This window comes from Embiotoca jacksoni, unplaced genomic scaffold (assembly GCF_022577435.1).
Source record: "Embiotoca jacksoni isolate LCO1_2020_lvr unplaced genomic scaffold, fEmbJac1.0.p SCAF_20, whole genome shotgun sequence".
In the NCBI taxonomy this organism is placed as follows: Eukaryota; Metazoa; Chordata; class Actinopteri; family Embiotocidae; genus Embiotoca; species Embiotoca jacksoni.
Window position 1 is genome coordinate 8,936,085 of NW_027185341.1, and position 19,997 is coordinate 8,956,081.

General features: G+C 41.0%; 2 protein-coding genes across 2 annotated transcripts in view; both read left to right on the forward strand.

Moving 5' to 3' along the window:
• The window catches only part of pemt (phosphatidylethanolamine N-methyltransferase), a 59,916-nt gene extending 58,189 nt beyond the window's left edge, over positions 1 to 1,727 (forward strand). The window contains exon 7 of the mRNA XM_069156140.1: positions 582 to 1,727. Coding sequence (XP_069012241.1) covers positions 582 to 636 — 55 coding nt within the window. The 3' untranslated portion in view covers positions 637 to 1,727. The remainder of the gene's footprint in view (positions 1 to 581) is intronic.
• Positions 1,728 to 7,408: 5,681 nt separating this feature from the next.
• On the forward strand, positions 7,409 to 9,104 carry LOC138202267 (dexamethasone-induced Ras-related protein 1-like). Its single transcript, XM_069156141.1, has 2 exons — positions 7,409 to 7,792; positions 7,992 to 9,104. Exons 1-2 carry the CDS (start codon positions 7,522 to 7,524, stop codon positions 8,519 to 8,521), a joined length of 801 nt encoding a protein of 266 aa, XP_069012242.1. The 5' UTR covers positions 7,409 to 7,521; the 3' UTR covers positions 8,522 to 9,104.
• Positions 9,105 to 19,997: the final 10,893 nt, after the last annotated feature.

Below are 19,997 nucleotides of genomic sequence, written 5' to 3' on the forward strand. Positions count from 1 at the left end.
GAGTTACAGCTCAGACCTCCATTTTGAGGAGGCGACCACATCCAGCTTCCTGAATACATCATTTACACGAACTGTCGTCCTTATCTCAAACTGGCTGTGGTTGCAAATACGTCAATACATTTGAATCGGCTTGCAGCTATACCCTCAAACCAAGATCCAGAAGTTACAGGAGGTACTGTCTTCATACAATATTCGCACATATTATGACTCATCCTGCATCCGTCTCTCTCCTGCAGACTTTTCAAACATGTGTAATGATGCAGAAGTCTGGTGTTAACCTGTCAATGCAGTGAAAGAAATGATCTGGAGCTCCTGTGTGCACAAATTGTGCAACAGAGTGGAGGAACATGTGGACACACAAGGCGTCGTTCTGTCACACACACTCTCACGCACACGCGCACACACACACACACACACACACACACACACACACACACACACACACACTCACACACACACACACACACACACACTCAAGCTCTCTCACGGCTCAACACACAAACGCTCCTGGCACGGAGTGGTACGGCTTTCCAGTCTCCGATTTATTGTCCCATTACATGTTTGTTCTTCTGTATTTACAGACCATTCACCCAACAGATCTACGAGGAGAGGAGTCAGAGCCGCAAGCATGAATAATGCCCTTCCTCCCGGACACTTCCTGCTGCTCGTTCCACTTAGGAAATCCCGTTCAACCACACGGACACGGGCAGACAATCAGACCGGGCAGCAGCCGCGGTCATCGATCAACCTCCAGTGGCGATACAAAAGAAATGTTCAGATCAAAGTGTTCTCGTCCAATTTAGTTTTAACTTTTGAGAAAGCTGCATGGAGCCATTTTCCAAATGCAATTCCAAACCACATGACTGTGACACTGTGACTGTGTGAATGTTGAGTTTATTTTTGAGATGAGAATATTTATACAATGTTTGCATGTTAAAGAGGAATTTCACCAATTTTACACATTGAACTCCCATTTACAAGTCTTGGATGTTTCTACTGCGTTTATGAGAGAAGTTGTATGAAGCTTTTTGTGGTTGGAGCTGTTGGAAGTCACGTAAATTGCCTTAAGTGACTTGCATCAGTGTCAGTTGGGGATGAAGGCTATCTGAAAAAAATCAGAGTGTGTGGAATTAGAAAGAAATAAGCCTCCGAGAACTCAGCAGCTTCCTCCGTATATGTAGCCCAAGGCTACATTAGCCGCTACTTGGTAAACACAAACACATTTGTTTTCAAGTGAATTGAGTCCATCTGCATTGTGGGTAATATTGGTATTGGCTTTAAAAGGTCACTTAACATGTTGTATCACATTTGTTTCATTCACGATTATAAATACTTTCACAGTTTCCGGGCTTAATGCTAAACTAGGATCCAGCTCCATAGTCCGCATACAGACATAATAGGCGTTTCACACTGCCTATTCGTAGCCCTGGGCCAATTTAGCTCAGGTTAACCCTGGCTAAGTTAACAGTTTGTTTACTGTAAAAAATCATAGTATGTAAGACAGCCTTCAACACTGTAATTGTTGTTTCCACAGATTTCTGAAGTTTTACTGTTTTTTATGATAAGCTATATGGCGTTATTCCTTTTAATTGTCTGTACCAGTAGTGGTGTCACAATGCACCTATGCAAATCTCTCCTGCCTGAACAATACACACTGCCTGGTAATGTACTTGATGTTAATGGCATTATTTTTTATGTAATAAATGAATGAGTCAGCGTGCAAAGAACTGGTCTCTTTGTGTCTTATGGAATCAAGACGATTAATGGGATCACTTTGCATAACTGTCTTTTACAGGAAAATTAGTGCAGAGGATTTTATGCATGGCTATTCCTCCTTTATAAACAGGCAAATTAAGTCAGTCCTAACTGTCTTTATGATCGCGTCACGCAGGACTGGATTGTAGGAACAAAACACTCCTGAAACTCCTGTAATAAATGAAAAGTTTGATGGATTTGTGATTATAAGTAGCTTACTTACTTAATGGCCACCTATCTGTGGACAGACCCAAGAAATGCTGTGCTGCCATTTGTGATCCCAAGAGAATGAAGCATACTGACTAAGTCCCTGACCAAAGGTGTAGTGCTTCTAGAGCGCCTCTTCTTCACGTGAGGGATATAAAATGTTCACAGTTCTCTTGATCTGGTTGAAATGTATTCTTAAAGTACGATCCAATCATAAGCCTCCGTCATCCAAGAGAGCCAATACATTACAAATAAAATGGTCAAAGTTTTGACATGGTTTTGATCCGCTATCGTTTGCCCTGTTAAAGTTACTGCATTGCACATTAATACAAACTAAAGTTTTCTGTATCCGCTTCAGATTAAAAGCCCTCCAGCATTTCAGTAAACAGAAGCCCTTCATTTCTTAACAGGGCTTTTATGAAACCTTTTATCATGTTGTGACTGAAACGTGAAAACACTTTATAACACTTCAGATGAGTAATGAGAACGACCATTGAACACAGCAGGAATTGATTGTTGACCTTACTAGACTAAAGTAATAAATACATTATCAACTATTGTCAAATCCAGTTTCTCAAATATTTCTGACGCAGTAAAAAATGTAAAAATCTCTGAAAAAATGATGCTCATTTTGAATTTAATGGCAGCAACTCGCAACTCAAAATTGGGACAGGGGCATGTTTACCACTGTGTTGCATCAACTCTTGTTTTTAACAACGCTCTGTAAACATTTGGGAACTGAGGAGACCAATTGCTGGAGTTTTGAAGGTCAAATGTTGTCCCGTTCTTGCCAGATATAGGATTTCAGCTGCTCAACAGGTCGAGGTCTCCTGCGTCCCAACTTTTTTGGAACCTGGGTTGGATGTTAGCTTGTCATCACAGTGGTTGACCCTACATATTTGCCATTTCACAGTTCTGGCACTACTTGTCACGTATTGCAGAGATTAATTTTGAATAGCATCACGTGTTGTTTTGTACAATTGCCACACTAAGAAACAACAAATCAAACTCGTCATCTCTCATACTGTGCATTCTGCACAGTTTTGTGATTGCTTTCAGCAATATTTCTTTATTACCTCCCTTGGGACTGTGACCTCATCCTTTTTCTAGGATAAGTACAGGGCAATTTTGTTAAACAGCGGGCTATTAAGACTGTTCTTTAAAAAAAAATAATAGATTGAAAAAGGAGAAAAGAAAAATCCAGCGGGCATTATGCAACACTTTCCCTTTGTTTTTTTTCTATGGCACCCAAGAGTGACAAAGTGGTCAGCACCAAACACAGTCAGGACAATAAAGGCAGTCTCGCTGTGAACAATTTTATTATTCAATTTCTACAACATTAAAAGGAGTTCGCCTCCTCATCTTGCAACTATTTCACTAAGCGTTTCGTTCGAATGGTATACGAAGTGGTATGGAAATAGTAATAATTACCTTAATATCACCAGGTTGGCTAAATCATATGTTTTTAAATACTGAGCAAACAAGGGTTGAAATGTAATGATTGTAATACATTTAGCCTCAGAATACGGCAGTTTTGTCTCTGGTTTCACTTTTGCCTCCAACCTAAAGCATCAGACCTCCTTTCTTTCCACTGAAGGTGTAAAATGAAGCCTGAGTGAGCAAGAATAGCAGCAATTCCAGTGAGTGGTCTCGAACGCTCCATTTTTCTTTTCTTTTTTTTCCTGCAGCGAGCTGTTACTTGCATCAGAAGCGAAAGCATCGCACAGCCTGAAACCCACTTCTACTGCCTGATTGATTTCAGAGACAAGTGGCTTAAGTGCTACGAGACCGCTGAAGTCTTCAGCATTTTTTTGAGCAATTGAGAATACGTGATGAATTTAAAGTCCATACCTTCTCCACTCAAAACCTGCATAGACTTTTGCCAGGACAGCACAAGGTTTGGTAACCCTGTCTCCTAGAAATCACATTTACATACCACTATTTATTTATTTTTTCTCACCACATGTTTGGTTTCTATATAATCAGTTCACTGCATGGATTATATAAAGAGGCTTTTTCTTTCAATGGATGAAGCACCACATTATTATGAACTGGATCGGGGTCAGCAGGAGGTGGTTGGGGTGGATGGCCGGTGTACAAAACGCACAGCTCTCTCAAAATATACACAGTTTTACATCCAGCACCGTGGTTTGGGTTAGGAAAAGATCGTGGTTTTGGTTAAATGTAAGAACATTAAATCTGTCTAAAGTCGCTCTGGAGATAATAGACCCACCCCCATCCCCCCACCCCCCACTCCACCCCAAAACATACTGTTTTTTAAGGTATAATATCTATTTAATGGTGGGATTGTTTTCAGATGGCGAATGACACCATTACGACTTGTGGGGAAAAGTTCAATGGGAGTTTGTGGAGCCAGAGGCTTTTTGGAGCCAACCCCCAGTGGCACTCGGTAGTATTGCACTTCATGGTTCTTCTGTGTTCCTCATTTTTCAGACATGGAAGCAAAGTCCACTTTTATAATCGGAGTCACTGGTTCAGCCTGGTTGGCTCGTCCAACATTTTGGTTCAGACTAAAATATCTCAAACTATCGGATTGGATTTGGTTCAGATTTTCAACTTTCCCACAGGATGAAAATCCATTTTTTTTCCATGTTTCCTTGACTCTAAAGCCATCATTGACATCTAGATCAGAATGTCATATGCACAAAGACATAAAAGCAGATACAAGCAGACATCTTTTGTTTTGTTTTGCAAAGGCTGCAGGATTTTGGGACTGCGTGTTTGTGAGGATTCAAACTAGTCAATCACAGCAATTTTATGTGGAAAGATTCAATTATAGACATGGTTATTAAACCAAAGTGAATTATTGTTAGTTCCAGGAAGGTTGTGAGCCTTGTGACAGACACAAACAACAATATTCTAGGAAAATTGCAGGGCAATGATTTCTCAAAAAGGGCACGAGAACTAATTATCATTTCATTGTTTTAATTATACCAATTGCGGACAAACACACAAAACAATAGGCTACTGACATACATAGACATTTAACAGTAACAATGAGAGGCATGAATTATTTACGCTATAAGCTGCTTTATGCGCGATGCAAGTGCTTTATGGTTACACCTGCATAATAAAGTGCATTTTCATGAGAGCAGATTTTATATGTTGACGCATTAGACTTGCTGTAACGTGTCTAAATGGGACTGTGAACACCTGCACAGGTTAAATCAACACTGCAGGTGCAGTGCATGTGGATTTTGGTATTTCTTTGCTTCCTCGGTTTACATTTGAGTCATCCGGATGAAAAGCAGGTGTGAATGCCGTCCGGGTTTTTCTGCTCACCTCACAAATTGAATTTCGATGCCTAATTTGTTTCTCTTGATGTCTTTTAGGAGCTGCCCGGCAGAAGTTGTATTTGCTTGCTGTTATATTTGCTCCGTTTGTTTTGCCTCGCTCGAGGTCGGCTCCAAAAAGCTTCCAGCTCCAAAGACTCCCATTCAACTTCTCTTATGACATTCTCGTCAATAACATTTCTCCACCAGTTCTTATGGTGCTGTTAGCTCAAGTCTTCTTATTAATTTTCTGGCTGTCATTCTGAATGTAATCACGTCATTTATTATAAAATAAGCTTCAAAAAGCTGTGTTTGTTTGACTGACAGGCCTGTGGTGCAGTCAGGTTACGGCTATCGATGGGCGATACCTGACTATACTACGTCCCGTAGTACAGTCAGGTATCCAATCAGATCGAGTCAGATCCACTGCTCGCTGCAGTTTGTCCAAATATTGTCACTTGTGGCACCAAACTGGTTCAGACTAGCAAGAAGGCTCTGGCCAAAATCCAAACTCGAGGCTTTTTAAGGGCTGTTGACAAACCAATGGGTGATGTGACTGTTGGTTGCCGCTTAGGTGAGACAGAAGGTCAAAACAACCTGAATCCACTTCACGTGACAAGTTAAGATCAAATAACATCAGAATTTTTTGATCAGTTCAGGCTAAATATCTAATGTCGATTGGTTCTGCTCTGCTTATCTGCCAGGCTTCCCACTGGTCATACAATTTCTGGAATATCAGGGAATTATAAAAAGTGAATTTCAGACATGGAAAGTGTGGGGATTGGTCATTTTTTGTGGGGGGGCCAAGTTGTGGAATATCACGAGATTTTGTTTGTAGCATGTTTAAAAGTTCCTGGAACTTATGGTGGAAAAACAACTCCAGTAAACCCTCCACTCCCAACCATTACCCACCTCTACCTGTGCAGCCCTGGACATCCCTGGTGGCTCAGATCATTCTGTTGTTGTTCATTTCAGTCACAGACTTTCTCCACGGAGCGGAGAAACAAACTGCTCAAGTCAAAAATGCAGAGTCACTGCTGCACTACCGTTTCACACAATGTCACTTATTGTAAGTCGCTTTGGATAAAAGCATCAGCTAAATGAAATGTAATGTAACTTGAAAATGTCTCCGTTTTCATGATTCTGTGTCACTCTTCATTCACACCTGACTGAATGAAGCACGTGCCTAGAAGCAAACTCATTTTTTAATCAACAAATTTGAATTAACTGTCTGCAGTTCAACCCAACACACACACACACACACACACACACACACTTCTCTCTATAATCACTGTTGTTGTTCATTGCAGATGAACCTGAATCCTGTTTTAAATTTGCCAGCTGCGATTAAAAAAAAAAAAATCCTCCTGTCGGCAGACAATTAGACAAACAGATGGAGACTGCCAATATGCTGACACTTGCACATAAACACTGACAATGACTTTTCCCCCCACTGCAGTGATAAAATCGTAACCCGATTGCCCCCTTTTGGTCACTTTGGTAACTGCAGCCTTTTAATCTTGGATCATGAATTAGCAGCTGCTGCCATGACTGAGGATGTGAATGAATGCATGAATGAATGAGACTTTGTGGTAAATAAACAACTATAGAAGAATCTTGTAGGACGTTTAGGTACTTAAATTACTCTGATGCTATTTTTTTCTCTTTCTTTTGCAAGCCTGATAATACTCTGAAAACAGTTTGTGTTTCAGTCTGAAAAAAAAAAATTAGACTTGTCTTATTCTAGAAAAACATGTAACCGCTGTCGGTTTTCATAGTTTAACATTCTGTCTAATGTTCACACAGTGTCCCCAAACCGGCTAATCGACGGGAGATGCGTTAATTAGTAACTCGGTAACATTCTGTGAAAGTCATTATTTCTCTGGTACGCACAGCATCAGTCGCCTTGTCCCATCTCAATCATATTATAATGTTCTGGCTTTGGAGGATCTGTTTGTTACTGTTTTCCAGCACTCCCGTCGTATCTTCTGAAGAAAATGACACATGACGCACCAGTGGGAGTTTGGTCCGCTTCTCCCTGCGCTGCACAGACCACCGAGTACCGAATCGCTGAGCTGTGACGCCAGCAGGGGGAGGGGCCCGCCGCAAGCTTAAATACACGGCTCCAGCCCGGAGTTCAGACAGCATAGCAACGCATCTCAAGAGCAACAGGGTACGAGCCTTTACGCTGCTTCCATTCGACTTTTACGCACATAACGCACATTGCATCCAAAGGAGAAGCAGTCCACGCACCCCACGTTTAAAGATGATTAAGAAAATGTCGCCCTCAGAGAGCGATTTTGACATCCCGGCAAAGAACTGCTACAGAATGGTGATTTTGGGCTCCACCAAAGTTGGGAAAACAGCCATCGTGTCGCGGTTCCTGAACGGGAGATTCGAAGAGCAGTACACGCCGACCATCGAGGACTTTCACAGGAAATTGTACAGCATCAAGGGAGACGTATACCAGCTGGACATACTGGATACATCGGGGAATCACCCTTTCCCCGCCATGAGGAGACTTTCAATACTGACAGGTACTTATCCTCAGTCTGTTTTACCAGATGGAATAGTTATGAAAAATCAGAACGCGGAGATTGTTTTGCAAAAGGCTGCAAAAATGCGATCATTGTGTACGCAGCAGGGTGCACCGGTGCTTTTTAAGCTGCATTGATTTGTGCACATATCGAGTGCATCTTTCAGAAAGTTAACCAAAGCATTCTTCTCTCCTTCCAGGTGACGTGTTCATCCTCGTCTTCAGCTTGGACAACCGAGACTCCTTCCAGGAGGTGCAGCGACTCAAGCGGCAGATCTACGAGACCAAGTCGTGCCTGAAAAACAAGATCAAAGAAAACATCGACGTGCCTCTGGTCATCTGCGGGAACAAGGGTGACAGAGACTTCCACCGGGAGGTGCAGCAGGAGGAGATCGAGCAGCTGGTGGCCGGAGACGATAAGTGCGCGTACTTCGAGATCTCCGCCAAGCGCAACGAGAACGTGGATAAGATGTTTCAGACTCTGTTTACCTTGGCCAAACTACCTCACGAAATGAGCCCCGACCTTCACCGGAAAGTGTCCGTGCAGTACTGCGACATGCTGCACAGAAAGTCACTGAAAAACAAGAAGATGAAGGACATTGGGGAAGCGTACGGCGTGGTCACTCCATGCGCCCGGAGACCCAGCGTGCACAGCGACCTCATGTACATTAAAGAGAAGGCTATCGGAGGTGGTCAGGGTAAAGACAAAGAGAGATGCGTGATCAGTTAAGCAGACTGTGAGGTGCATACTCAAGACAAATCTTTAAAAAGAGAAGGAGCTTGGTGCGTCAGCTTGAGAAGCGACCTACGCGGTCGGCTGCGCTCAAACTGACACCTGGAGGTGTGGAGACGCCGGGGCCGCCGCCGCCGCGCGCTCTGGCGCAGCGCCGTTTCAAAAGGACTGGACACGCGAATCTGCTTAAACAGCCCAAAAAAAACAAAAAACAAACAAACAAAAAAAACCACACGCCGACGAGACATTTGACAATGTTAGCTTGTTCTGTCAATCAGAGCCCAGTGTGTGACGTGGCTTCATACCTTGTGAGACTCGTGCCTCGATGCGTAAAATGTGTTTTGTTGACGTTATGCCTTTTACAGATATCAGAGGGGAGAGAAAACTGACTCTTGGCTCAGGTGGTGCAATGATGGGAGAAAAATAATGTTGTTTACATCTTATAGATTTTATAATATAACTTGAATGCTTTGTGGCAATCTGGACTATTTTTATTGTGAATGTATATTTATTGTTGGTGTGAATTTTTTTTGCAATGAAGTCAAATAGAATCTGAAAATGTAATAAAAAACAAACATAAACTAAAGACATTTGTGCATTGCTTCTCATTTCTTCTATATATGTTCACTATATTGTCAACATTTTCATGAATAGCCATCTGCTATTTACCTCAGACAAAGGCCAGTTAACACATGCAGACACTGCTGTAAAGTTTGAACCCCTGAGGCACACTGCAATGTGCACTTCTGCAGGAAAAGCGTCTGTTCGTCAAATACTAGACATCTTTAAGTGTTATGCAGCAGTTGTCAATCTGTCAGCATCGCCGAGGGCACAAAACAGCAAAAGTCTTACTTCTGTATGCATGTATCTGCAATTTCCATCTATTTTGCAGAACACAGATGTGATCCGAAAAGTTTCCAGTCCGCAAAATGAACACAGAAGTTCAGTTCAGATCTTCATCCAAACAGAAATAATGTTCATCAGAGAAAAAAATATTGAAACAGCCTTCAATGTCCTGAGAAAAACAAAGTTTTCATGGTTGTTTAAACAGGAAATGATACCCATCTGATGTTTAAACAGATTAACAGGTTAAACATCTAATTGGTACCACCAAGGAAGAAAAGTCTGATCTATTTGCACCGGGAAGCCCATACGCCTTAATACATTTACATAAATGACGGGGACCTAAAAAGTGCACTAAAATCACAAAGTTTCCTCCACAGTACCCTTGAGCCCATTTTACTGCGCCAATGAAAGCATTTAACATGCTGTTGCAACACACAGTGGATGCTTGTAGCACAAATTGGCAGATTATACCCCTTTAACGCTAAAAGGATTCTACACTCAAGTGCACTCGTGCAACAGCAAATAAATACAACATGCTCCGAGAGCGACGACACCCTGCAGCTCCAAACAACGCAGACACTTTGTTGTCAGGGTGGTTTTAATTCGACGTTATTTGCACCTGCGTTTACAAGTTCCCAACCACTTTCCCATGAGAACAGTAGGAGACGCAGTGTCCAGTACTTTTTTTTTTCTTCCGTGTGACGTGCCGGCTACTCGCTACCAGCAATAATCCTGTATACTGTATCCTGTGAAAGTCAGAGATGGTAGAGAATGTCTTGCATTCATCTGAGAGAGAGAGTGTGTAGGGAGTCAAGGACACACGGCAGGGCACTGTAACACTGCCCTTATACACAGTAACACCATGGCCTCCAGGCCTGCCTACATTCATTATGGAATTACATAATTACAATGTTTAACATGCATCGCCGTCCCTATTAGCTGAAGACTAACATTTGTATTTCTCATCATGAAATTTGTCAAACAGTCAAATAAAATCGTTAATGTACTTTTACACACTGCAGATCCATTGTGAGTCAGTCTGAGCACACAAGTTTTCATTATCATCATCATCATCATCATCATCATCATCATCACCATTCCTATTGGCAAAAGTGTCAACACTGTGCGGCAGCATCAGAGGGGGTAGAGGAAGGCCAGGGTCAAATAGCACAGAACAATGAGGAAGAAGCAACGCAGGAATTCTTCTGTAGAATGTCTCGTCAAATATTGTTATCTGAAAGAATTTCGATCGGAAAACGCAGATGAATAATAACATCACTGGATGACAAGACAAAGCATTGGCAAGCGCACATGTTTGATAGTGCACATGTCTCAGGAGATAAAGGCTGTTTTATTCATACTCACACCATGCAACACTGTTAAAGTGCGTAAAATTCACTGTATCGTTATTTATCACACTGAGGGCAAACATTCCGTCTCAAACATCTATGATCTAATTATCCAGTTATCAGTCTTTATTAAATTACAATTTAAAAAATGGTTTTATCTCATCTCAATCATGTTACATTTATGAGTCAAGTGATTTTTTTTTTTTTTAAATCTTCTTTTATTAAAGACAAATGCAGCTTCAACAGGCAGCCATCATCACGCTATTGTCTACTTTCAAGCACCCTTAGTGGTCAAGTGCACTGAAATATGTCACTAATTGTGCAGTTTTTTAGTGTGTCGACAGTGAAAAAGTGACAAGATGAATTCAAGTGAAAAAGTTTCTGAAAAAGTACGGACATTTAAAAACAGCAATGCAATGAAATTCGAAGTGCTCAGAGGGCATTTAAGCCATAGATGAAGGAAATGACAGCTGCTCATTGGCAAAGGTATCTTGATCGCACCCTGGTGGTTGGTTGGAGTAAAAATCATAAACGCAATAATGTTATATAGCAAGCAAGTAAAAATTTTCAGTTCAATTCAGTTACATTTATATAGAGCCGAATCCCAACATAAGTCATCTCAGGGCATATCTACTGTTCACCAAATCGTCCGTTCAACCTCACTGGTGAACAAGTATAAGGCCACTAATGCTGGGATCAGACTACCTGAATTCAGCCCGATTTAGTCATTGCCACCATTTTTTAAATTTTTTTTTTTACCTTCCTAGTTTGACATGTCCTACGCTGTGTTCCGCGACGTTGACCAATAGGATGGCAGAGTGCGTTCTCACGGGCATTTATAAACACGGTGAAGAGAAAGTGTTGCCGTCAGGTGGAACCAAGGAACGGAGAAACTGTTTGTTGAGCCGTGGCAACAATACCCCTGCCTTTTCGCCATTTCCTCAAGAGAGAGAGTACCACGACGGAGTAAACAAAGTTAAAACGTTGGCGAGAAATTGCAGAGGCACTTCCGCAACCTGGTGAAGGATAGCCATGTTTGACAACTTCTTGACCCTCCTCCCCGACGATCCAGGAACTCGCACACGAACATGAACGATGATTGGTTCGGGTCATGCTGGTGGTTGCCGTGGTGTTGCTAGTCTCCCGACAAAGACGCTGCAAGATCTTGTGGCACTGTGATGGCCTAATAAAAAACATAGTTACCATCATGAAAGATAAATATATCGTGTAGTCTGATACCGTTCTAAGTTATTTCTCGAGTTGATTTGGAAGTTAACTCTGATTTGTTGTGTTCAGGATCTCCAGCCCGTCCGTCAGCACCTCCACGCCAGCCAGCCTCTGTCCGCTCTGCCATCCTCCACTCAGCTGTCTCTGCACCGTGCTTCCCTCTCGTCTGCTCCACAGTCACCCCGGACCTCTCCACCTCCACCACCGCCTACCTGAATCCTGCATGTGGGTCCTCCTTTAACCTTTTCCCATGACAAAAAGACAATGCATTTTTATTATAGTTCAAAATCTCCGCACACACAAACACACTAACCATCACAACTAAATGTAAACCTGCATCCTAACCTCCCCCCAAACCTAATTCTAACTTGAACCTTAAAGCCAAGTGACGTCCTCACTTCCCGAAAAGGTGCCCGTGTAAAATGGGACGTGTACAAAAGGAGAGTCATGAACCGCTTCGATGTTCTTAACACGTGTTCAGTGCATGATAAAAGTCATTCTATTTGCCTTTGACACTGTCGCCCTTAACACACACAATCATATACATACATACTGTGTGAATGAAGAAAATAAATAAAATAAGGACACATACTAAGGCCTGTGTTAAGTGTGTGTATGTCCACCAGGAAATGAAAGGCCTCTTTGATTTCTCGTTTTAAAACTCAGATACCTCCAGTTTCTTTTAAACCGAATGTCACTGTAAAAGAAGGATCTATCATTGAATCTCCGTGCAATCAAACGGCGCGACAGCGATCGGCCTGAAATGCGTCATTAAAGATACGCAAGGGGTGGGAGAGGTGGAGATGTATTTGCTTTATTGGTGACTAATGACAGTGAAGGTCTGTGGGATCCTGCTTTTGCGCCACCATGTCGTATCTGACCGTAAGTGTGTTGCATAATGCTCGGGAACATTAGGGAAGTCAGACAGGGAGCTGAAAAGGTCTAATGCCGTTGACGTTGTCAGTCAGTCTGGAAGAGATGGAAGCAGAGCTGTGGTGGAATGTAACCGAGTACATTTATACAAGTATTGTGCTTTTAGATTTGAGGTATCTCTACTTAAGTATGTTTTACTTTGTGAGACTTTATAATTTGGCTCCACAACATGGATCTGACAGTTCAAATCGATATTAATATTTTACATACATGCAGTAGCTGATTAACCAGCAACTGCTCTGACGATGGTCAAAAGGTAGTTTTTAAGCAAAAATGCTAGTTTCAGCTCCACAAATATGAAGATTTACTGATTTTCCTCGTCTGTAATGACAGTAAACTGGATTTTTTTTTAAATTTTTTTATCTGGACTGTTAGTCAGTCCCAACAAGACATTTGTAGACATTTCTACCTGATTAATCCACAATTAAATTAACTATTAAGTCTCTGCATTATATGCAGTCATTAAAGTGAGCTATATAGTAACTTAGCCTGGGTGCACTGACTGTCGCGAACAGCTTCAGTTTCCCTCGCTGTGATAACCGTCTGGGTCCTTGGCTCGTATTAACGTTTGCGCAGCCACTCGGAAGGGCGGACCAATCAGCAACCAGCGACCTCCTTCACTGTAATTGGATGGCTGGTGACAGTGATGAACGCACCGTTTATTTTTCAATTCTCGCTGACCGGAAAAAAAATCGGTGCCGGCGTTCATTAAAATGAAGAGTGGCCACCACCATATTCATGGGGAGACGATTAAACAATTAATTGCTGCCCTATATTTAATCATTAAAATGAGTTTAATCTTAACCTACAACTACAGTATATCCAAAGGGTCAAAGGTTAACTTTACCGTGACATAAAAATGTTCTGCAAAAACACGTTTGTGGCCATTGTTCAACACAATAACGGGAGATTGTGACCATATTTGGTTGGATACTGAATTGGTGACACTGAACTTTGGTGTCCACCTCGAAGTTGTGCTGATTGTACAGATCTTCTGAGCTGTCATGTTTAAGATGTTTGTGAAGCAGTCACATTTTCAAATTTATAGCGTCTTTGCAACATTTATACTGGAAGCAATTTTTTACCGTCATGGCTTTTGTTTCTTTATTGGCGGAGCATGTGAACACATACAAGAAATTTCTCTCTGTTTTTTGTTTCTGTCAACGAGTTTACAATCTGATGCTGCAGACACAAAGCAGAACAAGACCAAAGCTTACACTGCAAAATGACTCAGGCAGAGGCGAACAACCAAGAGGCCCCAATTCAAGAACCCAAGTTTGGACTGGACCTAGAGATGTTTTATTTACATCTGACACTTCTGCTCTTGGAATGAAGTGGCAGCATGATATTAACAATAATTCTAACTCAAGGTCCAGTGTGAGATGAGTCTGAAAGCTAATAAGTGGACTTTGAGTCAAGAGTACTTCATCAAACTGTTGTTTTTAAGGTTGAGAATGAACTTTTATGCCTTTTAGTCTGGCAAGGCGTGTAATAGACACGCCCGTCCACTACAGCAAAACGTGAGCTGGCTACGCTTGGCGGTGTCTAGGTGTCCAAGCGTTACACGTTTTGCTGCTGTGAATGCGTGTCTATTACACAGGAAAATGAAACCTGATGCATGGTTCGAACCACATGGCTTACAGGAATGCAGCAGAAAAAGATGTCCCTTGGATTCTTGGTCACTTGATGATTAAGTGCGTGTAAATTTCACACCTCCAAAGCGTGTTATAGAAACGCCAATTGAATACAGAAAAACGTGATATTGTCACGCCGAGGCATCGCCAAGCGTAGCCAGCTCCTTGAGCAAGACACTGAACCCTAAGTTGCTCCCGATGGTGTGTGAATGTAAACCTGATGGCAGCACCTTGCACGGTGATCTGTCTTATTAGTGGGTGAATGGGTGAATGGGAAAACCATGTTAAAGAGCTTTGAGACCGAAAGGTGATAAAGCGCTATACAAGTACAGACCATTTACCATTTACCATTTACCATTTACATGCATGCCTGTTTCACGCTTTCCCATGATACTTTGTTGGCCCATGACAAGAGTACTATGTGTGCAGTAGTATTTCTTTCCCCCCAAAAAAGTCTTTGGAAAAATATGAAGTAATTTTTTCAAAGTGAAAGTTTGACTTTTTCTTAACATCTCTGGTCACTGTTTTGCAGGAACTGCATAAAATAAGTAAATAGAAATTTAAACTATTCTATGACAGAATTTTTTTCATTGCAAAAGACCACAAATTTCCATTTTATTACCTTATCTTTATATATATTTTTAATTTAACATAAATAAGACAACAAAAGAAAAAAAAAAAAAAAAAAAAAAGAAGCTCTTATCTAATATCGGCTACGTATCTCACTTAAAATGGAATGTTTATCTTTGCTGTTTTATACCCCTGCAACTATTCTTGTTCATAAAACCCAGACAAGCTGGAAATAACTGGACATGAATGAGACAAGCAGTTGAAAAAGCCTCGAAATTGAAGACATATCACACCTGTGGTTTGTTAAATGCGTTTTATACGATAATTCCAGTAACTAGGGCTTGTAGTGCTAGAGGGAGAAGTCGTTGAAGTGGATGATGGAATAGAAGATAAAAGATGTTTTTGGTCCACGTGGCCTCAATAAAACCTCGTGTCTGCCCAATTTCATGTTAGTTAAAGACTTCTGTTGTGTGAATAATGACATTATTTGGCAGTGTTTTCCTCTGAGAGAGGAGCCGTGCTCCCTTGGGCTCATTAGCAATTTCCTAAAATGAAATCTAATAACAGGCCATACAACTGGAAAGTTGTACAACTACAATTTGTCATTGAGCCATAATTAAATAAACCATCATCCAGATTGTTCAGGAACCTTTGAGCCCTCTGTGTTATGAGCCATATTATGTAACAACTAGTTATAATCTATAATAAAATGTAAGACGAGTTTAAAATGGAATATTTGATAAGAACAAAGCAAATAAAAGTATCTCATCCTTCTAATTTTGGTGCAGATTTTGTAGCTGAGGAAGAGGAGACGTTTATTGTCAGTCTGACTGGCCTGTGGACGCTTCTTACGCAACACATGACTGAGTGGACCCATTGTTGTTCCACAAAACTGCAACCTTTTGCACAAAATGATTGACTGATCCAGGGATGATGAGTAGCCCAGTCTCTGGCCTGATCTGTCTTAATCCGTAATGTATTTATGTTTTAAGCAGAGCACCACAGCCAGAGTCAGACATGCTAAGATCAAACGGATATGACAGGCCTTGATTACCCTGTGACATCAACAGGGTTTGAATTGGGCTGGGAGCTCCAGCAGAGCCCAGATCTGCCTCCTGACATCTGAATTGCATCCTGCCAGAGCTCAGCTCCATCCCCTTCAGTACCACATCAATTTCCAACGCTCACACATCTCTTAAAATTCTCTTTCAGACACAGTGCCACGCCGACCAAACAAATTCACAATGTCGGCATCTTTTCTTAGATTTCATTAAAGAACTGAAGCCAGAAGTCCTGACAATCCACATCCACAAAACCCAAACTCTCCAGTTTTCAGTAGAAGCACCAGCAGTACCAACGCAGGAAGCAGTGTGTCCTTTATGTAACGAGGCAAAAAGTGAGGAAGTTGAGGTCACGTTGGTGGATGATTACTCTCCTGCAGGAAACCAAAGTTTGCAAACCAGGCCTGCAACTAATGTTTGCATTTCAGTTAAAGATCTTGCACAATCTTTTTCTAACCATAACCAAGTGATTTATTGACATGTCCCTCAACATATCTTAACAATATTCCATTTTCCATTAACCTAATTTATACTTGAAGTTTACTCGTTTGTAGTTGCCATGCTAATTTGCATTACACGTGAAAAAGACATGTCACTTAGATTTTGAAGGTTCAAAGGTTAATTGTCGAATATGATTTTTGTAATAATGGTCAGTTATCATGTTATCTCGAGATAAGAGAATCAAATATAATTATTCCTTCTGCTGTACCTTTCTGCTTCCATACGTTCCAGTCTTTTTTTAAATTAAAAATTAACTAACATTGCAGAAGATTTGGGACTTGGACTAAGATTTTTACATCTGACAAGGTAAAGTGTTCCATAAACCCAATCTTTATTTCACCATAACCAGACAGTAGCTGCCATGCAAATTTACATTGGATATACAAAAAAAAGACATGATGTCACTGAGATTTTGTAGGGTCCCAAGTTAATGGATTTAATTTCTTGGGATAACAGATTTGTTTTCTTGTGATAATAGATTGACATCTTGTTCTGTTGAGATAACGGGATAAAATAAAGTCATTGCTACGGAGCCCCTTTTGGCTTCCATATAATCATATAATAAGCATGTATTTGTTTAGCTAACATTACAGGAAAATACTGAGACTAAGATTTTTACATCCAAGACAATAAAATGGTCACAATTATGGAGAAACAACTGTGACTTAGCATCAAATTTCTGAGGCTCTATATCGCAGACACGATGTCCAGGATTAATCTCCAGAAGCAGCCACCCACATCCGCCTCCGGACGCTGCAGCACGTCGTCAGGTTGACTGTGGTTAGGGTGTAACTGAGCCACAGGAAGTCATCTATGGTTAAACTGTAACTATAGTTTGTTTTAATAGTTTTGTCCCTGTGAATTTAAGTCCTTGGTAATATGTCAAGCCTTATCTTATCAGGCTACCTGCCATCAATCATTTTAACTCCAAATAAAACACCTCCACGGAAATCTTTGCACTAGAAACCTATTTTATAATTATTTCACTGTGCTAAAATGAATGTCAGTGACGCAATGGATTATGACATGTTTTCAAATTTTCACCTAATGGTGTTATCTACTTAACACCATGAATAATAAAATAGATAAATAAATATAAAATGTTAAAATTATACTGCTTTAACTGAAAAAGATTTTTGGTGGACATGTCGTCTGGAAAAGCAGAAGAGACATTTTGAGCCTCGGCTCTGATTCATGTTTTCTCCTATTGTCTGCCTCTCTTACCAACACAAATAAAAACCAAGAAACTTGAAAACACGCTGTGGTAGAAAGAACACACGCACACACACGCACACGCACACACACACGCACACGCACACGCACACGCACACACACGCACACGCACACACACACACACACACACACACACACACACACAGCAACACGTGTACACAAATGCTCACAAAACACGTGAAAATTGGTCACTCATTCTAATTCTGGTGTCGTCTGCAGCTGTTCTGTCCATCCATCCTCTCCGTGGCCAAATAACTGCTGTCCGCCTGCTCGTCTCGCTGCTTCAGTTGATGTGCAGATGGCATGATGCCGACTTTGGGATTTCCTGGAGATTTGAAGAAAAAAAGCAAACGTTTTCACAAGTTCAAAAACAAAGAATTTTTTTTTTCCCCATGTAGTATTTCTTGATCAGCTAACTTTGATTTTTTTTTTTCTGGCATAAATTTTCAGTACGGGAATATAAACACAAATAGTACAGCATTCAAATTTTGCAAGCCAAAAATGTAACAATCACAAAGTAACTATAGAAAGAGGCTTAACAGAGCAGCTCTGGGACTGAAATCAGTAAGAGACCAACACAGCTATAGCCAAATGCAATATTTCTGCAATTACATTTTAAATCACTTCAAAGAGACAAAAACATCTATTTCAAGGGATTCAAAACAACACAGCATCTTCCAAAAAGAAACCCACAATAAGACTCGAAACAACAACAAATAGAAAAAAAAAAAACTAAAAAAGGTGCAAAAAGGCAACAAAAAGATGATGAGAGAAAAACTTCTATACAAACAGCTACAAGATGACTACAAAGAGACTCAAAGCAACCATGACACATAAAACCCCACTGAGTTGTTTGTAGTCATTCCATCAATGTGTTTATGTTCAACTAACTGGTAGGAGCTGTTTAAAAATGAGTGTTGAGGGCACAGATGGTGTGAATGTGTTAACTTTATTTGAATTGAGCGTTCAGTCTGGCTGCAAACACTCACTGCTGCTCCCGACCAAACTACGTCATGTAGTTTTAGCTGTTAATCCTATTGTAACAACTTTATTTTTATGTGCATAGATTAAGTAAATTTTAACATACAAATTAGTAATTAGTAATGAGTTTTAAAAAAAAAACCAAAAAAACCTCCTGACACCTGGAAGGCTTCATGCCATGCTAATGACCGGACCTGTTCAGGTGTCATCAGGACTCAAGTTCGGGTCAAACACAGCTTTCTTCCTGGAACTTGCTAATTTTTTTTCCCACTGCAGGAGGTCGCTGCTGCTGCAGGATTTTCACAGCAGTTTGTTCTCGGATTAAAAAGCGACAGAAGCAGAGGGGCTGAGAATTTTTTTTTGAAGAAGAAGAAACAGATAATCTGTGTGTCTTGCATGTGAGGATAATCTGCTCCTCCAAAAGGCTTTAGATCGGAGCAGACAAGACACGGGTGGAGATTCAATTACCAATGACATAAGACGCTTTCATCAAAGCTTCTTCTGATGAGAGTTTAGGAGTGTGTGTGTGTGTGTGTGTGTGTGTGTGTGTGTGTGTATGTGTGGAGGCAGATCCACTGACGCACATCACTCACACAGAAACAATATACCAGGCTGTGAAGCGGCCTCGGTCTGCTGGTGGGTTTGTTTTACCCCGACTGGGATCTGAAGGACTTAATTGTCTTGTTGTGCCGCATGTGTCGACCGCACGTTGCTGTTGTTGCAGCTCTGTTAATGCCGGCTGCGTTTTAGGATCATCGGGTCAATTTTAGAGCGATGAGACAGAACATCCTCTGTCTTTCAGAGCGCCGCTTTGACAAAACGCTTATGAAATGAAAAGAGTGCGTGTGATTGGATCATAAATGAATGTAGTCTTTGCTTAAAAGAATGATTACACTGTCAAGGACTGGAACATTTTGGGTGATGCGGGTCAGGAAATTACTGCCTGTGTAAAATAAATGTTTTGGAAAACATTTAAAAATGAACTCTTCAAATGCATGTTTGGACTATTAATATTCGTTCTTTAATCTAGGCTGCCTTTATTTCCAAGCAAAGAAGAAAGATTCATGGCTCTAATCCTCATTCCTGTCCTGCTATGTTCAATCAGTGCTGATTGTTTTGGTTTTACTTGCAAAAATTG

Bases quoted from the DNA above. Each gene is read 5' to 3' on its own strand.
- LOC138202267 (XM_069156141.1), top strand. From the start codon at position 7,522: ATGATTAAGAAAATGTCGCCCTCAGAGAGCGATTTTGACATCCCGGCA. The intron at 7,793-7,991 runs GTACTTATCCTC...CTCTCCTTCCAG, and splicing joins GAGACTTTCAATACTGACAG to GTGACGTGTTCATCCTCGTC.